The following is a 21,903-nucleotide window of genomic DNA, read 5'->3' on the forward strand; positions in this document are numbered from 1 at the left end:
GACTGTCCGTGCCGCCTTTCCTCCCTCCTTCCATTCAAGGCTCTTCTATTCTCCCTCCCATGGCTGGGCCTCTCTGCTTGCCCCCTTTTCCCCATTCCAGGGTCCCTATTCTCCCTCCTGTGCGAGAGGCTATGTGTATGTCCCCAATCCTCCTTTGCACCACCTCCAACTTCCCATTATTACTTGTCTTCTTTCAGTTAGAGACAGGGTAGCAACAAGTTAAAACTTAATTGGGAGGATAGCCAGAGATGAGATGGGCTATCGTTCTGCTGGAAGGCATTAATGAGTGCCATCAACCAGTTGCTTGATTTACAGACAATTGCAGAGGTGCTTGAAGTTATGACAGGGGCAGATGACAGGTGCCCAACATGCCCCTCCCCCCATGTTTCCCTTTTCAGTTTTCCAATTTTCTCCAAGATCAAAAGAGTTCACTGTCGCCACTGTTCCCTGAAATTCTGGAATGGAGTGGATGCTGTGTTCAGAAGTTTCAGCATTACATACAGAGAGTAGAAATGATGCTGAGTTGAGTGCAAGACCTTTGTACTCACACAGCTCAGCCAAAAATACAATAGGAGTATGCTCTAACTTTTTCCCAGGTTTTATTATTTAAGTTAGTGTTTTATATTCTACAATTCAATATATTGGTAGGGCGTAAAAGAGCTCCCACACATAGAAAACAAATGTGTCCACAGAATCATTTTTTAGACTGTGGATTTAACCCAGGATCACAAACTAAGATGGCGTGCTTACTTTTACAATTTAGCAGCTAAAGCACATGCCAATCCAAATATCAAATCTGCAGGTGAGGATTTTTAATTGGTATTGTCATCAGGTTAAATATGGTGATCTAGAGGTATAACAACACTGCCTTTAGCAAGGTAAAAATTGGGAAAACCTCACTCCATTCCTGATTCCTCAAGTGAACAGTAGCTGGTATTAGAGAGACCAAGTGGGTGAGGCAATATCTTTTATTGGACCAACTTCTGTCGGTGACAGAGACAAGCTTCTAAGCTTACACAGAGCTCTTCTTCACGTCTGGGAAATATACTCCAAGTGTCAACTAAATACAAGGTGGAACAGATAAGCATAAGTAGTTAACACATTTCAAAGGACAATTCAAGGTGAAGTGTAGTAAAGTTGGAGAAAGTTGTTCTCTCTTGCCACAAAGAGCAGGACAAGAGGCAGTGGGTTCAGGCTGCAGCATATCAGATTTTGATTAAATCTCAGAAAAAATGTCCTAACTGTAAGAACAGTAGGACAATAGAACGGACTGTCTAGGGAGACTGTGGAAACTGCTTCACTGGAGGTTTTCAAAAGGAGGCTGCACAGCCATCTGTTTTGCATAGTTTAGCCACAACAAATCCTGCATTTTGGCAGGGGATTAGACTAGATGACCCTTGCTGTCCCTTCTAACCCTATAATTCTAAGTGGCCTGTTAACACCTCTCAAGTCATAGGGGTGAAAGGGAGGCGGAAAAAAGGCAGCTGCAGGGGGAGGATTAGTCGGTTACAGATTTTTGTAATGAGCCATAAATCCGTATCTTTATTGAGTCCATCATTTTTCATATCTAGCATAAATTTAAGCCCCAGACTTGTCTTTTGAAGGTGTTGTGCAGATTTCCTTTGAGGATGAGGACTGGGAGGTCAGATATAGAGTGATTGCTGTCTGAAAAGTGTTCACCCAGAAGCGATATGGTGTTTTTGTCTTTTTTTTTTTGTATGAGTTCGATCAAGAGCATAGTGATTGTCTGGTTTCAGTCCCATATTTGTTCTTGGGGCATATAGTGCACTAGATGAGATACATCACATGTTATGCTAGGCATGGGTAGGAACAATAGATCTTGAAAGGTGTCTTGTCAGAGGTATGATCATCATAACTGTGGAGATATGTCTGCAGGTTTCGCATCTGTTGTTCTGGCAGGATCAAGTTGTGCTTTAACTTCATATGCAGGTATATCCAGACAATCACTACACTCTCGAATGAACTCACAAAAAAAATCATGTTTGTTACAGTATTTATAATTAACGGATGGAACAGATGATACATCTATGATCACTTCTAAGGTCAGAAACAGAAATTTGAAAAGATCCATTAGAACAGGTCATCTACTCCATCCTTCAGACCAATGTTTCCCAAAGTTTGGGTCACAACACCTAGAGGGGCTTGAAGAGCAAGTGGTGAGTGTGCAAAAAGAGGTGGCTCAATTGTTCTCCAGAGTCTCAGAGACTTATTTGTATCCAGTTTAAACTAATTAATATGGCTTCAAATAAAACTTTAAAAACATTAAGCAAGTGTAACCAATACAGATATGTCTCCCTGAGGTTGCAGAAAGCCTTAGATAACGGTTCTGAGGTATGAATGGCCCCAATTCATTTCAATGGATGTTAAATCAGATACCATGATACTTCAGGTGTCAACACTTAACTATTTTCTCATCAAAACATTTTAGAAAGGAGTATATTATGTTTTATATCAGCATTTTCCTAAGTGTGGAGTATGGCCACTGAGTGGGCATAAAAGACTAACTAGGAATGAGGTATGTAAAATTACGATAGGCACTGTTAAACAACAGATGGTAGGGTTTCTCTATGTGTGCATGTTGCATGGGGGGTGGGGTATTCTTGTGCTCAATAGGTTTCAGATTCCTGAAATTGGGCTCAACTTTCACAAGCTTGCAAAATGTTGCCTTAATCAGTATAGGATTGTCCAAAGGCTATGACAGATTTTCTGTAGTAATATGAATGCACACAAGCACTTATGTCAGCATAGTCTTGTCAAGGTTCTGATCAATGAAAATAAGAAGATACAATATTATTAACAAAAGTGCACCATAAACTTTCCATGTTCTTACACTTACTTTAAACACGGGACATTATCACGGAGCCCATCAGATGAGCTGCTGCTTGTAGATGGATGTGACTGGGGGGCAATGGACTGAGGATTGGAACCTGTGCCTGGAGTTGGCAACGGTGGTGCTTGTTCACCATCTGGAGATTCTACATCATTTATTTCATACAGCAGCCGTACTTCAAGCATCTGTAAATTAAACCAAAGCAAAAGCAACAATAAAATACCCTATCTTTCTTCTCTATGAAAACCACTCTCCTTTGATTCCCACATTTGCCTCTTGAAAGCCACAGAAATGTATATGTGAATTAAATAAAGTGCTAATAAAAACTCAAATGGACAATCATTATGTCAGGCCAGCTTTTGTACAGAAAAGCAGTTCAAGAATATCACCCCTTTTTGCAGCTCTTTGCTGAACAAAAATGAAATACTACATATATGGGCTAAGGCTCAGATTTTAAAACTTATTTCGGTGTTGCTGCACTCAGTGTCAGAATGCCTAACTAATTTGCCTAAAGCTCATTTTCAAAAGGCCAAAATCCCTTAACAGTCGATGGAATTTTGACTCTTAAGTGCCTAAATCCCATATAAAACAGATTTAGGCTCCTAAATCAGCTAGGCATTATGACACTGAGCATGCAGCAACACCTACATACCTTTAAAAATCAGGGCCTATGTGTTATTCTCGTACTATATCAACAGTACAATTTCTCAGTCATGAAACAGCATTTTCTTTATATAGTTACTGCAATCTCTTTTAGGTGAAATAGGTAAAAAGAATGGAACTCAAAGTTAAGGGTGAACTGTACCATACTTTAACACTGGGTAGAATTGGATACATCAAAACAATACTTAATGAGTTTTCCCACCGTGCTGATCTCTACACTTTAGAAAACATTAGACAAGTTTCACCCTTAATTCAGATTTCTCTTGCTTAGTTCTTTTCCTCTATTATAGCCTTAATATCATTTTAGTACAGTTTTTGGAGGGCAGATTCCCCTCTTTTCTATTTTTTCCCCTCAACCAAATATTTTTGTCATCTATCAACTAGAACTTAACACGTAGGCTGATATATAACAAGGTGCCAACCAGTAATTTGTAAAACTATACTGTCTTGAAGAACAGTTTCACTATCTCATAACTTTTTAAGCAATCATTTAGAGGAATGTACCTGTTAAAATAACCTGCGTGTTAATTACCCACTGTTATACACAGGTAACGTCAAAAGATAAAAGAAAGCATGCTTAAATCCTTAGAGACTTTACCCAAGAAATAATATTAAAACTAGAAGAACTGCATTGCGATTAAACTTTGTTTAGAACACATTATAAAGAATTTTAAAACGAATGATGTCATATTTGTTATAGCGTTCAAAATAATTTATCATCTCTTAACAGTTTTGTATATGAGTATGCAGGCATACAGTATGAGATTAATTCAATAAAGTTCTCATCTAGAACTTTGAGTTTTTGTACTGCCACCCATGACCCAAGTACCTGAAAGCCTTCTACGTAAGATCAGTAACAATGGTAAAATCTCTAATCGCCTTCAGAGAGTCTCTGGCAGTTCTCCATCTATGGAGTTGTAACTCTGCTTTGGGTAGGTTTGTTTTTGGTGCATGGGGGGGGGGAAAAAGAGGTTAAGAGTGGAATAAAAGAGGTGTTTGAATGGCGAGTGTCATTTATGGTGCAACGGCTTTCCCAAAGAGAAAGGCCTTGCAACATTTCCCAAAGACAGTCTCTTCCAGAAGACTATTCTACAGCCAAATCCCCTTGAGAATACTTGGTCTCCTGCTCTCACCCAAAGCAATGGCTCATGGATTGAAATTTGACCTTTGATGCAGCCTAGCCTTGATTCATCAACTGCTTTTAAAATTAGAACCAAAACCTTTAGCTGGTATAGGAACCTGACTAGGAACCAGTAGAGGAACTTAAGCACATACTTAATTGCCAATGAAGTTAAACTTAAGCAGGTGCTTTAGTGCTTTGCTGAATTGGGCCTATTAAAGACCCACATCCAACTCCTATAAAGAGACATAAATAGAGAAATAAAACTTTTATTCAAATTTCTTTTTTGCAAAAAGCTGTTCCTAGTTTTGAACATCTATGTATGAGAATTTAACCAACAGGATGAATCATGATAAAAATCCAAACCATCAATATATTTCTATTACAGCCGAAATCCATACAATTAAAGAAGTGATTCTATTACCGGAATGACTTCTGTTGTCACTTCCTGTTTGCTGAACCTGTAAATAATGACATGCGCAGAAACTCCTGCTATGCACAGCATCCTACTTTCTGGACACCACGAGATGATCTGAATGGCATATGGATCTTCATCTACTATATCTGTGTTTGGCTTGTCATCCTTATTTCGTGATTTTTCAAATACTTTAGCTGTTTTTAGTTTGTAAAGTACTTGCAGTGTTACTAAGAATAAATAAGAATATATAACAAAGTTAGTTTTCAATTTAAACAGATATCTTTCTCTAATTCATTTCTCCTTTTTGGCGCCTTTTTCCCTTTACAAAAGTAACCAAACAATTTTCACCAAGAGGGAAGCACAAAAGCAGGGTTACATAGTGTTAACATTCTCAGTTCTTTCATTAAAATATATCCACATTTAGACATTTAAAAAGGAAAAAGCTCTCAGAACTTCATAAATCTAGGCTAAAAATCAGTTAATCTCTCCTAGAAAGAAATCAGGTGAAGATGGAAGAGTTACAAAACAGGATATCCATGCACCAGGAAATATAGTACTCCTACAACATATAAAGGATAAACTTCTTCCTTTTGAGCTGTGCTTGAATACCAATGACACAACATGACTGTAAATATGTGTATGTTCTTTGCATACTAGTGTGAACAATGCTCTTCTAATTCAAAACTGTATCGGAAATAGTTTATTCTCTAAGCTTAGGACCACTGAATTATTTGGGTGCATTTATAGAGGAACTTAATTCTTTTCTGTGCTTTGCTAGCAAGAATTGTGGGATAACTATTTCTAGCTGCTATTATTTAACATGAGCTTATATTTTGTAAATATACACTTGTTACTTTTTGCATTAGAAAGAAGTAAATATAGACAGAGGTACCTCACTAAAATTCATCAGTTTTTCTGCCCTTCTCCTCTCTCCTATCTTTATGCCAATAGAGGAGAACGCCAGGAAAATAAGACAGAGGTTTTAAGAATGTCAACATTTCCATTTCTTGTTCCAGCCTGCTCTAATAATTTGTTCTCTTTTTGGGGAGTAAAAAAAATCAATCAAACACTGAACTATTCAAAAAAAATTGATAGTCCCAAGTTAAGTCTATTACAATTCAAAAAGATTAACATAAGGCACTGACAGTGTGTGAAGCAGATAAAATGAGAACAGCTTGCCAGCAATTATACTACAGAAACATGCAAGTTTAGGGAACTCTTCGGTTGTCTGAGTAAGTTATTATCGTTATTCAAAATACATACTTGCAGAGGCATCCCAAAACTTGATTGACCCATCAGCATGTCTATGAAATTAAAAAAAATAAAAATTGAAAAACACACATTCCTGGAAAAAATAAGGGGGTTAGCAATGAATAGGGGAGATTTAGACTAGATTACATTATTGATTTAGCATAAACCACAGAGCTAGCATATTCTGATTAGTATTATGACTCTGTTGCACTACCAGTAGGTACCATGGCAAAATTTTTAAGAAGTGCTTAGTGATTTCAGGTGCCTCAATTTCTGGTACACAGCTTGAGACATTTTAAGAGTTCTGAATTTTTCTAAGAGAGTTGTGTGCCCAAATCAATTGAAGTTCAATAGGGATTAGGCACAGACATCTAATTTGCTTAGGCCCCTCTGAAAATGTCAAATCACAGACTAATAGAGAGACAAGGTGGGTGAAGTAGTACCTTTTATTGACCCAAGCTTGAAAGCTTGTCTTTTTCACCAACAGAAGTTGATCCAAGAGAACATATTACCTAACCCACCTTGTCTCTCTAATATGCTAGGACTAGCATGTTCTACAAAAAATTGCATAAAGTCACAGACTAAGATCGTCTAGGCAGGGACAGCATCCTTCTGAATTTCTGTTCAGTGCCTCACTCAGTGGATTCCTAATTCTGATTGGTGCTTTTGGGTGCTAAAGAAATATACGATCATAAATGTTTAGTTCTGCTCATGTTCTTCCAATGCTGTCCTGCCTGGTCTTTCAGATCCCCTTTTGACTTTTTCCTGCTACTCCTTTAGAGTGGAGTTGCTTGGACTTATTCTCATTTAAAAGAAAAAACTGACAGTTTGGTAATCCTTTGATTACTGAACTCAACAGCTATCTAAACATGAACATATATTTAAAAGCAGTGTTTCAAGAAAGCCTATGATGTCAATTAAAATAGTTTAAACATTATCAAAGAGTTATAAATAGCAAAGGAAAATATATTTAAGACTTAGTGACAACAAGCAAATGCAGTATGTTTGAGGTGGCAGCTTATTCTAGTTGATACACTTCCTGACTGGAATTATAATATTATAGTTATAATTATAACAATAGTTATGCACTGGATCAGGTTAGCTAGGGAGGTTGTGGAATCCTTGTTGGAGATTTTTAGGAACAAGTTAGACAACCACTTCTCAGGGATGGCCTATGTATGCTTGGTCCTGCCTTAGTATGAGGGGATGGACTAGATGACATGCGGCATCTTCCACCCTACAATTCAATGATTCTGTTATTATAACAATGATGGATACTAGAGAGAAAAAGTACAATGAAGGAATCCAGGAAGAAAAAGTGTGGTTTTTTTGCAAAGAGCATAAGTAACTGTTGTTTCTAGATATATTATGCAATACGCAACAATATATCAGGTATTTTAGTAATTGTCTACAAATTATGTGACAATGAGATGAGAATCTCCCACAAAAGCAAGTTGGTAACAATGACTCTGCTCCCATCCTGCTTTTGCATGAGGCTATGGTTCTCTTTGCAACATATAGTTGGCTTCACTTTGTTTTAACTCCAAACACTTCGATAGAGTTGCACAGACAGAATATCATCACTCAGTGTATGTAATAGATACATAGCAACCATATTTTTTCAATGTATTATTCAAAAGCTATTACTTGTAGGTTTTTTTTTAAGATGAGTTTTCTGTACATTCCATTAATTATTTACCCTCCCATATAAATTGTTTTGTTTTCTACAGGTTCTGTGAATATGAACTATAAAAATGCACTCTAGTTATTTTGAGTAAGTTAGCATACTATCTTATCACTTACCCTGTAATAATGATCTCTGGGTAGCTCTGAGTGACCAAACCCCAGTTGCCTCCACTGATAGGCCATTCCTAGAAGGTTAATGATAACAGACTGAAATAAATGACACTTTACACTGGCATTATCAAATAAGTATATGCACACTATACCATACCTTTTTACTGTAACCTTGACGTTTCTGTCGAGCTCCAACTGAATAAAGTGCAGGAATGAGGTCCACAGGACAATCAGCAAAATACTCACAACAGGTAACAGGAGATTCATGTATATTCAAAGGATAGGGATTTTCAAATATAGGATACCTTTATTGGAGGAAAGGGAAACATTGTTAAACCAACAAAAGAAAAGCGTTCAATTTAATCCAGAATATAAGTGAAGAACCGAAGCCTGTCAATTTGCTTTAAAAATTTTTGTATAACTTTACTATCTGCCAAATAAGTTACAGAAATAGTGCAGATTGGATTGCTTCTTGTCTGTCTGAAAAGTATTCAGCACACTCTGGGTAGCATTATGCAAAAAACACAAATAATAAATGTGCCAACAGTGCAAAACAATTAAATGCAGCTACTTCACTCTGCAAAGGTTGCTTGCTCATACTATACTTGTAATGTAAGTTTTTAAAATTGTCACCATAGAGACTACTACTTAATGGTTCTGTAGCAGCAGAAATGAAAAAGTAAGTTACTGAGCTCTAGATCTTGTGCTCTGCAGATAAAAGTTGATTTCTGACTCTTGGGTCTATGCTTCCAGAAGGAAGGTATGAAGTCTCAACTTTCCTTTTTAAAAATCTTGTTCTCTTTTCAGTCAGGTATCTTAGACTGCCTCACTCACCCTCCACTCTTCATTACCTAGCAGGCTTTGCCCAATTTCTCTAAATAAACAGACAGACAAAAATCAGTTCCCCTAAATAAAGAAAATTATTTCAACGTTTGGACTAAGGATGCTGACTTTAAGATTAGGATTGCCAGGGGATCTGGTGGCTCTGGTCAGCGCTGCAGATGGGGCCATTAAAAGTCCGGTGGTGGTACAGCAGGACTAAGGCAGGCTCCCTGCCTGCCATGGCTCTGCATGGCTCCCAGAAGCTATGGCATGTCCCCCCTCCAGCTTCTAGTGTAGGGGCAGCCAGGGGGCTCTGTGAGCTGCCCCCATCCCAAGCACTGGCTCTGCAGCTCCCATTGGCCAGGAACTGTGGCCAATGGGAGATGCAGGAGCGGCCTGGGCAGTGGGCAGAGCCGCCTGGCCACACCTCTGCCTAGGAGCCAGAGAGAGGACATGGGGCTACTTCCAGGAGCTGTTTGAGGTAAGGGCTGCCAAGAACCTGCCCGCCTCCCCACCTCCCATGCCCCAACCCCCTGCCCCAGCCCATATCCTCTTCCTGTCCTCCGAACCCCTCGTGCCCAGCCTGGAGCACTCTCCTACACCCCAAACCACTCACCCCCACCCCAGAGTCTGCAGCCCCAATCAGAGCCCTCAATCCCCTTCCCCTGACAACCCAACCCCTCAGCCCCAGCCCAGAGCCCCCTCCTGCACCCCAAACCCTCATTTCTGGTCCCACCCTGGAACTTGCACCCCTAGCATAGAGCCCGTACCCCCTCCCACACCTCAACTCCCTGCCTCAGTCCAGATCCCCCTCCCATACTCTGAACCCCTTGGCTCCACCCCCAGCCTGGAGCCCCCTCCTGCACCCCAAACCCCTCATCCATGGCCCCATCCCAGAGACCACACCCCCCAGCCAGAGTCCTCACCCCCTCCTGCACTCCAACCCCCTGAGCCAACCTGGTGAAAATGACCCAGTGAGTGAAGGTGGGGAGAGTGAGTAACAGATGGAGGGGGGATGAAGTGAGCGGGGGCGACGCAGGGGTAGGGGCAAGTTTTCTGCGAGTAGAAAGTTGGCAACCCTATTTAAGATAAAAAAAACTATTAATATATATTATTTGTATTACTATAGCACATAGATGGACCAGGACTCTGGTTTGCTAAACATTATACAAAAACAGAGCAAAAGGCAATCCTTGTACAAAGTGTTTACAATCTTAGCAAAATACTGTAATGCTAGCTAGGTGCAGAGCATCAAAGAACTTTCTCCTGATGGGCTTAGCATGAATGAAATCACTAGAAGTTCTCTCTTATTAGCTGGAAGCCAATAAACTTGGCAGAAATAGAACAATATGGTACTCAATTATAAATGTATGCCATGTTACACCTACCTGCCAGAGAGTAGGCCATACTCAGAAGTTTTGTGATTATAAAAATATGGAAGTAGAATTTTTTTTTAAAGAAAATCTAGTCCTTAAAACCAAAATGTAGAACAGAAAATGATTTGCTTATCAAGAGTCCATTTGGGAGTTTTAGTAAGGCAATAATCTCAAACATAGTTCCAGTAAGTCTCATTACAAATTATTTTCATTTACAAGTGGAGCGTTGATAGGTGACATCAAATGGATACACAGCGGCCTGCCATTAAGTTGACACTCCATATACTCTCCATTACACCCTAGATTCTTACCCATTTTGTGCAAGGTCTATAAGTACTAAATCCTTTTCTAGAAGAACCACCACAGCATATGGTTCCTGAAAATCTAAAAACAGACAAAAAGAAAGGTTACATATTAGTCATTTTAGTTCTCCTAACATGTAGACGGCTGAGCCTATATTGCAGGAGATTACATACCACACATTTTACTAGCCATAAGCAGTAACACCATTAGAGCATGCACAGGTATTCACAAATCTGTTATATTCAAAATTGTGGTTGTAGACCTCATCCACCTATCTTAATTTTCTCTCCCCTGTAAATTAAATCCATTTCAAAAGACTGAGAAGTGGGAAGGAAGGCAGTTTGATCTGCAAAAACAATATTTTCAAAGAACTCCAGTTACTAACCGTAACCTTATTTCCCCTCACAGAATTGCTTCTGCAGTTCTTCACTGTGTGAGATTAGGAAACAGTAAGTGACCTAATTTACAAAAGGAACTGAAGGACTGTCCACCTGAAAGGAGCACCAGTGTGGTACCAAAATCTGGAGAATTAAAAGGCCTACTCCAAGTTAAAATTCTGGAATTGCCAGACATTCTGAGCCACGAATGCCAGCAAACTAGGATTTCTGAGGAGAGCAAATGAACCACAATGTTGGAGACATGAGCAGTGTGCAATACTTGTTTGGGCAGATCGTGTTCTTCCTGGATGGTTAACTGCACCTTCATCCTTTCAGCCTTTGGCAAAAAGTTTAAAGTAAGACTGGGTGAGCAAGATGCAAGTCCCACCACCAAGACATTGAACATACTTGGCAGCTACAAATACGTAGCACAAAAGTACTCTTAAATTAACCTTGCTGTGTCTCAATGTCCACCATTGGGACCTCTGAGGCACACCTGTACTCAAATTTATGACTGAGAGTTCACAGTATCAGCCTACTACAACTCGAAACCCGCATCTAGTAAAAACTATAAATAAAAATACCTGTTAGTAATTAACTAGCAAACAACAAGATGAGGAAAATAGAAATGAACCAGCAAGTTCAGTGGTTGCTCCAGCTAATGGAAATAGAAGCACTACAGAAGGATATGTGACTGGGGTCTTTTGTAACCATGGTTTAGAATATTTAGATCTGTGGATGACTGACATATGCGCTAAAAGTTTTACTGCTTTGAATAACTCTGGGTCTTGAGATATGACAGGTGACTTTCTAGAGTGGGGATGTGCACAAACTTTTCTCCCTTATGAAATTTCATTTCTTTTTCCAATTGCAAGCCCCGGAACATGCACAAAAATAATGAAATGCTTTCATTTAAAACATCTGTTTGAATATATTGCTGACATGCTTCAACAACTCATTTTACAGTGATCTCTATTCTGAGCATGTGATGTAATATCTAACGTTTCAACACTGAAAATTTACATATTAGATGTATTGACATACCATTCTAATGATCTACAAAAGGTATTTCTTCAATGGATACACTTCTAATAACAATAGATAATACACTTCTAATAGGCATTTCTAATAGACAATAAAGAGGTGTATTCTAATGGCCTGAGCACAGAACATAGTACCAGAAACCAATTTCCAATCCCAGATGAAACATTGTGCTTTCTCTGTCCATTTGGGCAAACTACTTAATCTCTGATGGAGGTTTCCTGCCTGTAAAACATGGATAACTTACTTACCAACCTCACAAGAATGTTACAATAATTAGTAAATATTTACACAATCACTGTAGATTAAAAGGCCTGGGTAAGTGCTAATCATTATTAATATTATTTATAACTGTCTTTGCATTGTAATGCATACAGATATATTTTATAAATGCTTGTATGCATGCACATTTTAATAAATCGTACTATTTTTTAAAAGGAGAAAAACACATGTAATTAATAATTCTTTTCCAGAACATTATAATTGATGTTGGGGTTTATGATGAAACCTATTTCAACTTTAAAAGAATGCTGAAACAAAACTTGACAGACAAGAGCTACAACAGATGTTATTGTTCCAGTCCTGTCCCTCCCAGAGATAGAATAGTGAGGCAGAAGCAGTCAGGAGTATTCTAGCAGAGTAAATCTACAAAGAGAATGGGTAAAAGTATAATCTTTACAGAACCTACCATTAGGGTACGGAGTTTCACAGAGGGTTAGAAAATCAACAATAGAATAATCCATTTCTAGCACAGCAGTGCTTTTCCCATGCATGACTGTTAAACAGGGTCTTCTTCCTACAGTATCATATGACAAGCCTCCCGACAGAATGATAAAAGGCTCCCTGGAAACAAAACAGGCATTTATGACAATGAAAGGCATACTGAAAAAGAAAGTGATCAGTTTTCCCATTGCTCCATAATAGGAGTTCAAGAGAACACATCTAATGGCAGATACATTTAGAGTAACTGGAAATAGGTTTTCCTCCCCCCCCCCCCCGTATCTTTAATACATAATTTAAAACAATTGTTAACAATGTGTTTGTCATAGGACTAAGCAGGCTGAAGTCACTGTATTTACAATACCCAAAGTCTTTTATAACTCTTTAATGCTGTGTAGTGCCAGTCACATTAACACCTTTAACTCTCTGGGCCAAGTTAGTCCCCCCAAATTAAAAAACAACAATCAAATCTCAAACCAGATGATGTACTGTTGACCACCCCACTGGTTAAAAAGACATTTTTCTCCCTTCTGTACGGCATCACATGTTGAACTGTGGAGCTAAGTGCTTTAAGTTTCCCTTCTGCCTAAGTATCATATATGGGGCTCTATGAGAGGTAGGACACTGTACCTGAAATATTAATGGATCTAATGTGGTATGGTGATGTTGCTAGTTTATATTCACAAAGTATTTCAAAGTACAGCAATATAACAATTACATAGGTGATTAAAAACCCATTTTGTTATTTACTTCTTTAAAATAATAAAGTTAATTTTTAACACAAACATGCAAAGTGGTCTTGAATTACAGAAATAAAGTAAACTCATTTCTCCAATTATTTGTCATTTTTTTTACTTGAAGTGACACTATTAATTTAAAAATCACACTTTTTTTAAACTTACTATGAACATCTATGTTAACTATACTGTAATAGATGAACAAAATATTTTACTATTTCTCAATTTGTTTTCTTGGTGTATTTGACAGTATAATGTTTAGCCTAGTTTCAATATTTTACTTGTTTGGGCTTTTCACACAGCTACAGGAGAAAAATATTTTGAAGATAAAGTATGAATATAAAATAACAAAAATGGCAGCAACATTTAAGTGGAAGTATATACCAAAAACTTCTTGTAGGCTATTTCTTAAGTGGACATTTTAAAATTTTGAGTTGAAAGTCTCTCTTTAAATAAAGGCCCACAACAAAAACCTGAGTATTGTAAAAACACTCAATAACTAAATAAATCTACTAATGCTCTCTTCAAGTTGATGATTCAGCCTTTTATGATTGTTTGATTACTTATAATAAAAATGAATCGTTTTTGAAACAGAGGCAGCTCACCTGATCTAATTCTAGCCATAAATCAGTTTTATACTTACACCATCTCCAGATAACTATCACGTAAATTAAATTCCTACTGTTTAATTAACTTCTTTATATGACTGAACAAGGCAAGGACAAATTAGTTCTGCTTCATGGAAACATTTATCCTTCCCCTTGGGAAAGCAGATTATGGACTTTCCATTAAATTACTGGAAAGTGTTTATCACTATATTACAATATTTTATATACACACACACCCTCTTTTCAAAGCAAATATGCACAAGTTTACATTTCATTCAATAAAATTGCAAGTGAAACAGCTGAATATACCTAGGAAATGGGATACCTTTTCTTTCTTATTCAATCATCATCAAAATCAGCAGTATTTTTAACACTGGATACAATAAATCCCTTTGAAAAATTGAATCACAATAGATTGTCAACACTTTCTTGAAGGAAGGCAGATTGATGGCTTCTCTTACTTCAACATGCCACTGCTCAAGAAGCCATAACTTGGCATGGGCTGGGAGCCACAAAGAGAAAGGCACTGCAACATGCAACTTTTAGACACTTTGAAAAATCATTGAAGTCCAGAAACCCTGGATTAGGTGCCTAGGCTCCACACACAATGCATAGATAAAAGATAGACATCTGAAAATGGGATCCACAAAAACCAACAAGCCAGGTGGGAAGCTGTGTAGGTTAGTCAAAGGGAGATGCTGATGAGAAGAGTGTATCCTAAATCCTGTGCCTCTGCCAGAGTTAGATACTTAAGTGAGAGCTAAAGGGAGGCACCTATCTTTGTTTGGGATCCATAGCCAGGAACCTTTTCTCTTGGAGACAGATGCCTATCCTGTTCTTGCAACAGCTTAAATGTCTGCCTCCCTTCACACAAAACTGCTAGGGTGGGGATAGATGGCAGAAGTGGCCACCTTTAGCCCAGTGATTAGAGTACTCACCCAGGATATGGAAGACCCCAGTTCAACTCCCCCCTCTGCCTGATGAGGAAAAAGGATTTAAATAGGAGTTTCTCACCTCTCAAGTGAGTGCCCAAAGCACTGGACTATGGAATATTCTGATATGGGTCTCTCTCCTGCTGAAGCCATTCCATTTTGTATTAAACAATTACATATTAATTGGGCTAGAGAGACAGAGAGAGAATGCCTCTATAGTCCAGCTCTGAGCATGCCTAATGGATCAGGCCACACAGGTGAGACACTTGTTACCCTGCCTATCTTCACCTGGTTTGAGGATCTCACTGTCTTAGACACGAGATAGTGTCTGGATATCTGCCTGAGCCAGCAGCATACAGGACCAGAGGCAGAAACCATTACAGCCCTACCAAATTCAGGGTCCATTTTGGTCAATTTCACTGTTATAGGATTTTAAAAATTGTAAATGTCATGATTTCAGCTATTTAAATCTGAAATTTCACAGAGTAACTGTAGGGGTCCTGACTCAAAAAGGAGTTGTAGGATGGTCACAAGGTTATTGTAGGGGGGGTTGCAGTTCTACTACTCTTACTTCTGCACTGTTGTAGCCAGCGGTGCTGCCTTCAGAACTGGGCAGCGGCTGCTGGCCTTAGACCCAGCTCTGAAGGCAGAGCTGCTGCCAGCAGCAGCACAGAAGTAAGGACGGCATGGTATGGTATTGCCACCCTTATTTCTATGCTGCTGCCTCCAGAGCTGGACCCTCAGTCAGCAGCCGCCACTCTCCAGCCACCCAGCTCTGAAGGCAGCAGTGCAGGGGTAAGGGTGGCATGGTATGATATTGCCACCCTTACTTCTGCACCTATGCTGGGGGGAAGCACTGCCTTCAGAGCTGAGCGCCTGGCCAACAACCAATGCTCTCCAGCCACCCAGCTCTGAAGGCAGCGCAGAAGTAAGGGTGGTAATACCACAACCCACCTAAATTAACCTTGTGACCCCTCCCCGCAACTCCCTTTTGGATCAGGACCCCCAAAGTGAGAAACACTGGTCTCCTCCGTGAAATCTTTATAGTATAGGGTAAAGCACACAAAAGACCAGATTTCATGGTCCATGATGCATTTTTCATGGCTGTGAATTTGGTAGGTCCCTGGCAATAGGAGATGCTGAATGAGTTTAGGCACCAATAGGGTTAGGAGGAGCTAAGTGGGGGGTTTGTGGATCCACTAAATTTAGGCACCTAAATCCCTTTATAAATCTGGCCCACTGAGTAGCCTACTACTACCCTGAAAACCCAAACTTCCATTTTTTGGTTAAGATGATTAAAAACATTGTAGCAAGATCTCTCTCACATTAGATACTACAGTGATAAGCTCAAAACAAAAATCTATCTAGAATAGAATATAAAATAGCTGTCTCAGATCTCTGTAACCATGGTCAATGTTTGTACCAACCTGGGTTTGGGACAGAGAGAATGCAATGGTTGTATTGGTAACTCTCTTCTTGGTAATGGAGCTGATATCATTAAATCTATCAGCTGCTTTCAATACAGCTGATCATGAGATGATTTTGACTAGTTTGTGGATCAACATGATTAAACCCTTTCCTTACAATGTATTCTTAGAAGGCAGTGGTGAGAAACTTTTCCTCTCTGATAGTGTTTGTGTGGAGTTTGCAGGGTTTCATCTTGTCTTCTGTCTTGTTCAACATTTATATGGGGCCATTGGGATGGTTAATAAGGAGACATGGGCTGCAGTGTTTTCACTATGCTGATGACATTCTGCTTTATGTCTAGATTTCATCTGACCTGGCCAAAATAGTTAATAGGTGCACACTATGTCTGGACAAAATTGGTAAAGATAAGAGCTAGATGAGTGATGCTTAAAACAGGCAGGACTGATCTGATGTTCTGTTTTATTCTAAATAGGCTCTTTTGCCATGCTCACTGTCATAGAAACTAGACATCCAATAGCACTCATTTAGTAATATGACTAACATCTCACATGTGGTTCATTCTGTTTCTCGTCCTCTCTCTGAGGCAGAACTGTGTGCATGACAATGTTTTTTCTTAAAATGTTATCACCTTACAAGCCCTGAAATGCCCACTGGCTGAGGGCCGACTGTAATACACATCTGGCCTGACACACTCACTACCCCAATACACTGTTGTCATAACATGTACATAAAAGGTGTCTGGTAAGGTATCATATGTAAAAAACAGTTACTACACTTTTGTAACTGTTGTTCTTTGATATGTGTTGTACATGTTTCTTTCATGCTTGGTGTGTGCAACCTACGGAATCAGAAATTTTTTCCCGCAGTGGTCCAGTTGGGGCTGCTTGAACGCCCTGTGCTATTGTGCAGCACTTGGTCCCAAAATAAAGGACCCAGCTGCCCCAGAATGTACTCTGCTCCTTCTTGCTGAAGAACTCTACTGCAGAGAAGTAGGAGTGGGGGTCATGGAATGGACACACGTGCAACACATCTGGAAGAACAACAGTTACAGCAGGTCAGTAACTGCTTTTTCTTCTTTGAGTGATTGCACGTGCCCACTCTGCTCTTGGTGACTCACAAGCCAGAAAGCAGGTGGAGGATTGGAGTCTGTGTACACACAGACTGGAATACGATTCATCCAAATTTAGCATCATTTCTGAGCGATGGCATAATGGGATGCAAATGTGTGGACTGCAAACCAAGCTGCCGCTCTACAAACATCCTGGATAAGGACTTTCACAAAAAATGTTGCTGAGGCTGCTTGTGATCTTGTCAGATCTGCAGATACTTTGCTTGATGAGAAAATGCCAGCCAGTTCATAACATACACAAACAAACACAGAATGCTATCTGCAATGAAATTCTCTGTGAAGTGTGTGGGAGAACTTTTATTCCTGTCTGCGATGGACATCAATAGTTGACCTGACACATGGAATTGTTTAGTCCTGTCTATGTAGGATGCCAAAGCCCTTCTTCCTGGTTCATCTCCGTTGAAGTGCTGTGTCAGGTAAACTGTAGGTAAATAAATGGACAGCTTAATACAAAAATAGATACCATTTTAGAGAGAATTCTTGGATTATGGTGCAGATATACTTTGTCCTTAAAGGAAATTATAGAAGGAGGTTCAGATATCAGAGCACACAGCTCAACGATGCTCCAGGCTGAAGTGTTGACTACCAAAAAAGCCACCTTCATTGATAGATCTAGCAAGGAGCATGTTGCTAAAGGCTCAAACGGAGGCCCCATAAGCTTTGACAAAACTAAATTCAAGTCCCAGGGAGGAACAGGTTATCTTATCTGTAGATATAACATTTCCTGGCTTTTCAGAAATCTGATTGACGTACCGCTAGAAAAAAATAAAATGGTTATCCATGTGGGGTCACAAAGCTGATATTGCTGCCAAGTGGACCTTGATACAACTATTTTGCCCAATTTCAATGTTTTAGGTACAATAGATAGTCCAGACTATGCTGGATTGAGACTGTATTGGCAAAACCCTGAATTGACAAGAGCAAACGGAGAATCACTTACACTTGGCAATGTAAGTAGCCCTGTTGGAGGGCTTTCTATTTTTTAGCAAAATATCCCAAACTTGCTCCGAGCAAGACTCCTCTCTAGAATTTAGCCATGAATCCTCCAGGTTGTTAAATGAAGTGCCTGCAGGTTCAGGTGGAGCAGCCAACCATGATTCTGCAAAATTATCTCTGAGTCCAAAGGAGGCGATATTGGAGGCTCCACCAACGGATCCAGGAGAGTGGAGAACCAGTGCTGCTGGGGCTACTAGTATAACTTGGGCATTGTCCTGTTTGATGTTTAGCAACACACTGTGAAAGAGTGGAATTGGAGGGAAAAGCATAGTGGAGCTTGTTCTACCAGATAGTATGAAAGCATCTGTGATGGAATATGGACTGCAACCCTGTAGGGAACAAAACTGATGTCATTTCCTATTGGTTTTGTTGTGAATAGATCTCTCTGGGGATTCCCTCACTTCTGGAAAATGCATCTGGCTATATCTGGGTGTAGACCCCACTTGTGGTGACTTGTAAATGATCTGCCTAGGTGGTCTGCAAGCTCATGTTGCACCCATAGAATGTAAGAGGCTTCAAGATTGATTGAACTAGCAATGCAGAAGTCCAACAGGTGTCTGCCTCTTGACAAAAAAGGGAAGGGCTCCTCTCTGCCAGTTGAGGTATAACCATAGACAGCAGCAGCAAACAGGTTTTTCCTTTGACCTGAGATAGGAAAGCCTGACAGGCTAAACAGATAGCCTTTGGCTTCCTGACACTGATGTGTACAGACCATAAATCCTGAGTTTGGAGGGAACCTAAATGAGCACCCTAATCCAGGGGATATGCGTCCATCAACAATGTCAGTAAAGGTTGAGGGAGGACAAAGGGAATTCCTGTACTTACACTAATCAGGTCTGTTGACCAATCTAGAGAAGTCAGAATGTGAGACGGCATGTACAGCACATAGTTCAGAAGGTGACGACTTGGCAAATAAATGGAGGCCAGTCAACTTTGAAGAATCTTGAGATGCAATCTGGCATGCTGGACTACGTATATGCACCCAGGGGCATCATAGAGGCTTTTGCTCTTGTGATAGGGTGAGCAAGCTGCGATCTGCAACAAGAGATTGAATTGTTTGGATCCATGTGCTGGAAGAAAAGTTCCAGCATGAGTAGAGTACAGTACTGCTCCTATAAACTCTATCCTCTGAAAAAGGGTAGATTTTTCTAAATTGACCAGCAGACAGAGCCTTCACAGTTGACTGAATGAGAGACACACCGGATAGTGCCTGAGCCCTGGACCAGTATCTTACTGGCCAGACATTCATGTAAGGATAGATTTGTACTCTTAGTCTCCTCAGAAAGGCAGTTACCACTACCATATATTTTGTGAAAAAACAAGTAGCTACTGACAGGCGAAGAGGCACCATGGTGAACTGGTAATGAGAGTGTTTCACTATAAATCTGAGACACTTTTGTGACTTTGATAAATCACCACATGAAAGTAGGTTATTTTTTTTTAAATCAAGGACTGCATACCAGTCTACAGGATCCAAGGATGGAACAACAGACAGGGCCGCCCAGAGGATTCAGGGGGCCTGAGACAAAGCAATTTCAGAGGCCCCTTCCATAAAAAAAGTTGCAATACTATATTCTCGTGGGGGCCCCTGTGGGGCCCGAGGCAAATTGCCCCACTTGCCGTCCCCCCCGCCCCCCTCAGACAGCCCTGGAAAAAAATTAAAAACCTTCCGCATCTCGGCACAAACCCAGTTTTGAGAAAACTTCTTTTCAAGTCACCTTTACAAGGTATCACTGGTTCTCAGCATCAGCTAGTGCTAAAAGGCACTAAAGCTCATTAAAAGGGCTGGACAAATATTTTCTGTCAAAACTTTTTTTGGATCGAAAACTAGGGGTTTTTAAAAAGCAGAAAAAAAAATCACAGACAATGTCTGCTTTCCTTCAAAATTTGTTGTGTTTTTTTAATTGAAAAGCTGAAATTAGTCTGCCAAAATCTGAACATGGTTTGGGGTTTCAGAAGTGTGTGGCCAAATATTTGCTGCTTGCTGTGTTTGTTTAGAGAAACAATACAAAAATTCTGCTTTAAAAAAATCCAAAACTTTTGAACCACCTCAGCTTGTGACCAAACGCCTGAGCCCATCCAGGTTTTTCCAGGTTTCTGATACTCTGCTGGCTTCCTTGACTCATATCTGTCTCCATAACTTTGGGTTCATTTAGCTTAGAACATAAGAATGGCCATACTGGGTCAAACCAAAGGACCATCCAGCCCAGTATCCTGTCTACCGACAGTGGCCAATGCCAAGTGCCCCAGAGGGAGTGAACCTAACAGGTAATGATCAAGTGATCTCCACCCTCTGACAAACAGAGGCTAGGGACACCATTCCTTACCCATCCTGGCTAATAGCCATTAATGGACTTAACCTCCATGAATGTATGTTTCCTAGAGACTGGCTCCACGGGGTCCCTCACAAACTGGAGACGGTTACTATGGATTTGTCTTTAGTATAGACTATGTACATACTCCACGAACTGAGCATTTGAGCTTGTTCCAGAATCTGGGATGAGCCTAGGTTGTGAAAACTGAAATGCTCAAAATAGCAATGTATGTGAATGGACACAGGGTGCTAAAATTAAATTAACCCAGGGGTTCTCAAACTGGGAGTCAGGACCCCTCAGGGGGTCATGAGGTTATTACTGGGAGTCGCAAGTGGTCAGCCTCCACCTCAAATCCCACTTTGCCTCCAGCATTTATAATAGTGTTTAATATATAAAAAAGTGTTTTTAATTTATAAAGGGGAGGGGTTACACTCAGAGGTTTGCTATGTGAAAGGGGTCACCAGTAGAAAAGTTTGAGAACCACTGAATTAACCCCTCCGGAGCCTCGGGGAATGCAGGAGAGGGGGGTCTCCCTTGGAAGGGTTGGGAAGAAGTAGGTAGGTGGTGTAGGATATTGCTCTTCTCATGTGATCCCTCCCCCATAGAAAAGATAACAGCTTGGCTCTTTGTGTTAAATAGCTGTCTGCAAGCCTCAAACTGCTGAATGAGCTTTAGGGTAGGGAAGGCTGTGCCCCCACAAACAGCCTGGCCCTGCCCCCTATCCGACCCCCATCCACTTCCTGCCCCCTGACTGTCCCCCTCAGAATCCCCGACCCATCCTGCTCCTTGTCCCCTCCCTGCCCCCCCGAGACCCTCTCCCCTCCACCAACCCCCCCCATTCCCTGTCCCCTGACTGCCCCGACCCCTATCCGCTCCCCCCCACCCCCGCTGAGTCCTGACAGATCCCCGGAATGCCCACGATCCAACCCCCTGTTCCCCATCTCCTGACTGCCCCCCAAGAACCTCTGCCCCCTCACTGTCCCCTGACTGTCCCTGGGACTCCCTGTCCCTTATCCAAC

General features: G+C 40.4%; 1 protein-coding gene across 14 annotated transcripts in view; it reads right to left on the reverse strand.

Moving 5' to 3' along the window:
• STXBP5 (syntaxin binding protein 5) overlaps window positions 1–21,903 on the reverse strand; it is a 193,745-nt gene that overhangs the window by 59,747 nt on the left and 112,095 nt on the right. For all 14 annotated transcript variants that reach the window (XM_039529651.1, XM_039529652.1, XM_039529656.1 and 11 more), the window contains 7 exons: window positions 12,708–12,862; window positions 10,610–10,682; window positions 8,258–8,405; window positions 8,107–8,174; window positions 6,316–6,356; window positions 5,059–5,279; window positions 2,858–3,036 (listed from right to left, as the gene is read on the reverse strand). In XM_039529651.1, the coding sequence (XP_039385585.1) occupies window positions 2,858–3,036; window positions 5,059–5,279; window positions 6,316–6,356; window positions 8,107–8,174; window positions 8,258–8,405; window positions 10,610–10,682; window positions 12,708–12,862 (885 nt within the window). The remainder of the gene's footprint in view (window positions 1–2,857; window positions 3,037–5,058; window positions 5,280–6,315; window positions 6,357–8,106; window positions 8,175–8,257; window positions 8,406–10,609; window positions 10,683–12,707; window positions 12,863–21,903) is intronic.

This window comes from Mauremys reevesii, linkage group 3, assembly GCF_016161935.1.
Source record: "Mauremys reevesii isolate NIE-2019 linkage group 3, ASM1616193v1, whole genome shotgun sequence".
Taxonomy (NCBI): Eukaryota; Metazoa; Chordata; order Testudines; family Geoemydidae; genus Mauremys; species Mauremys reevesii.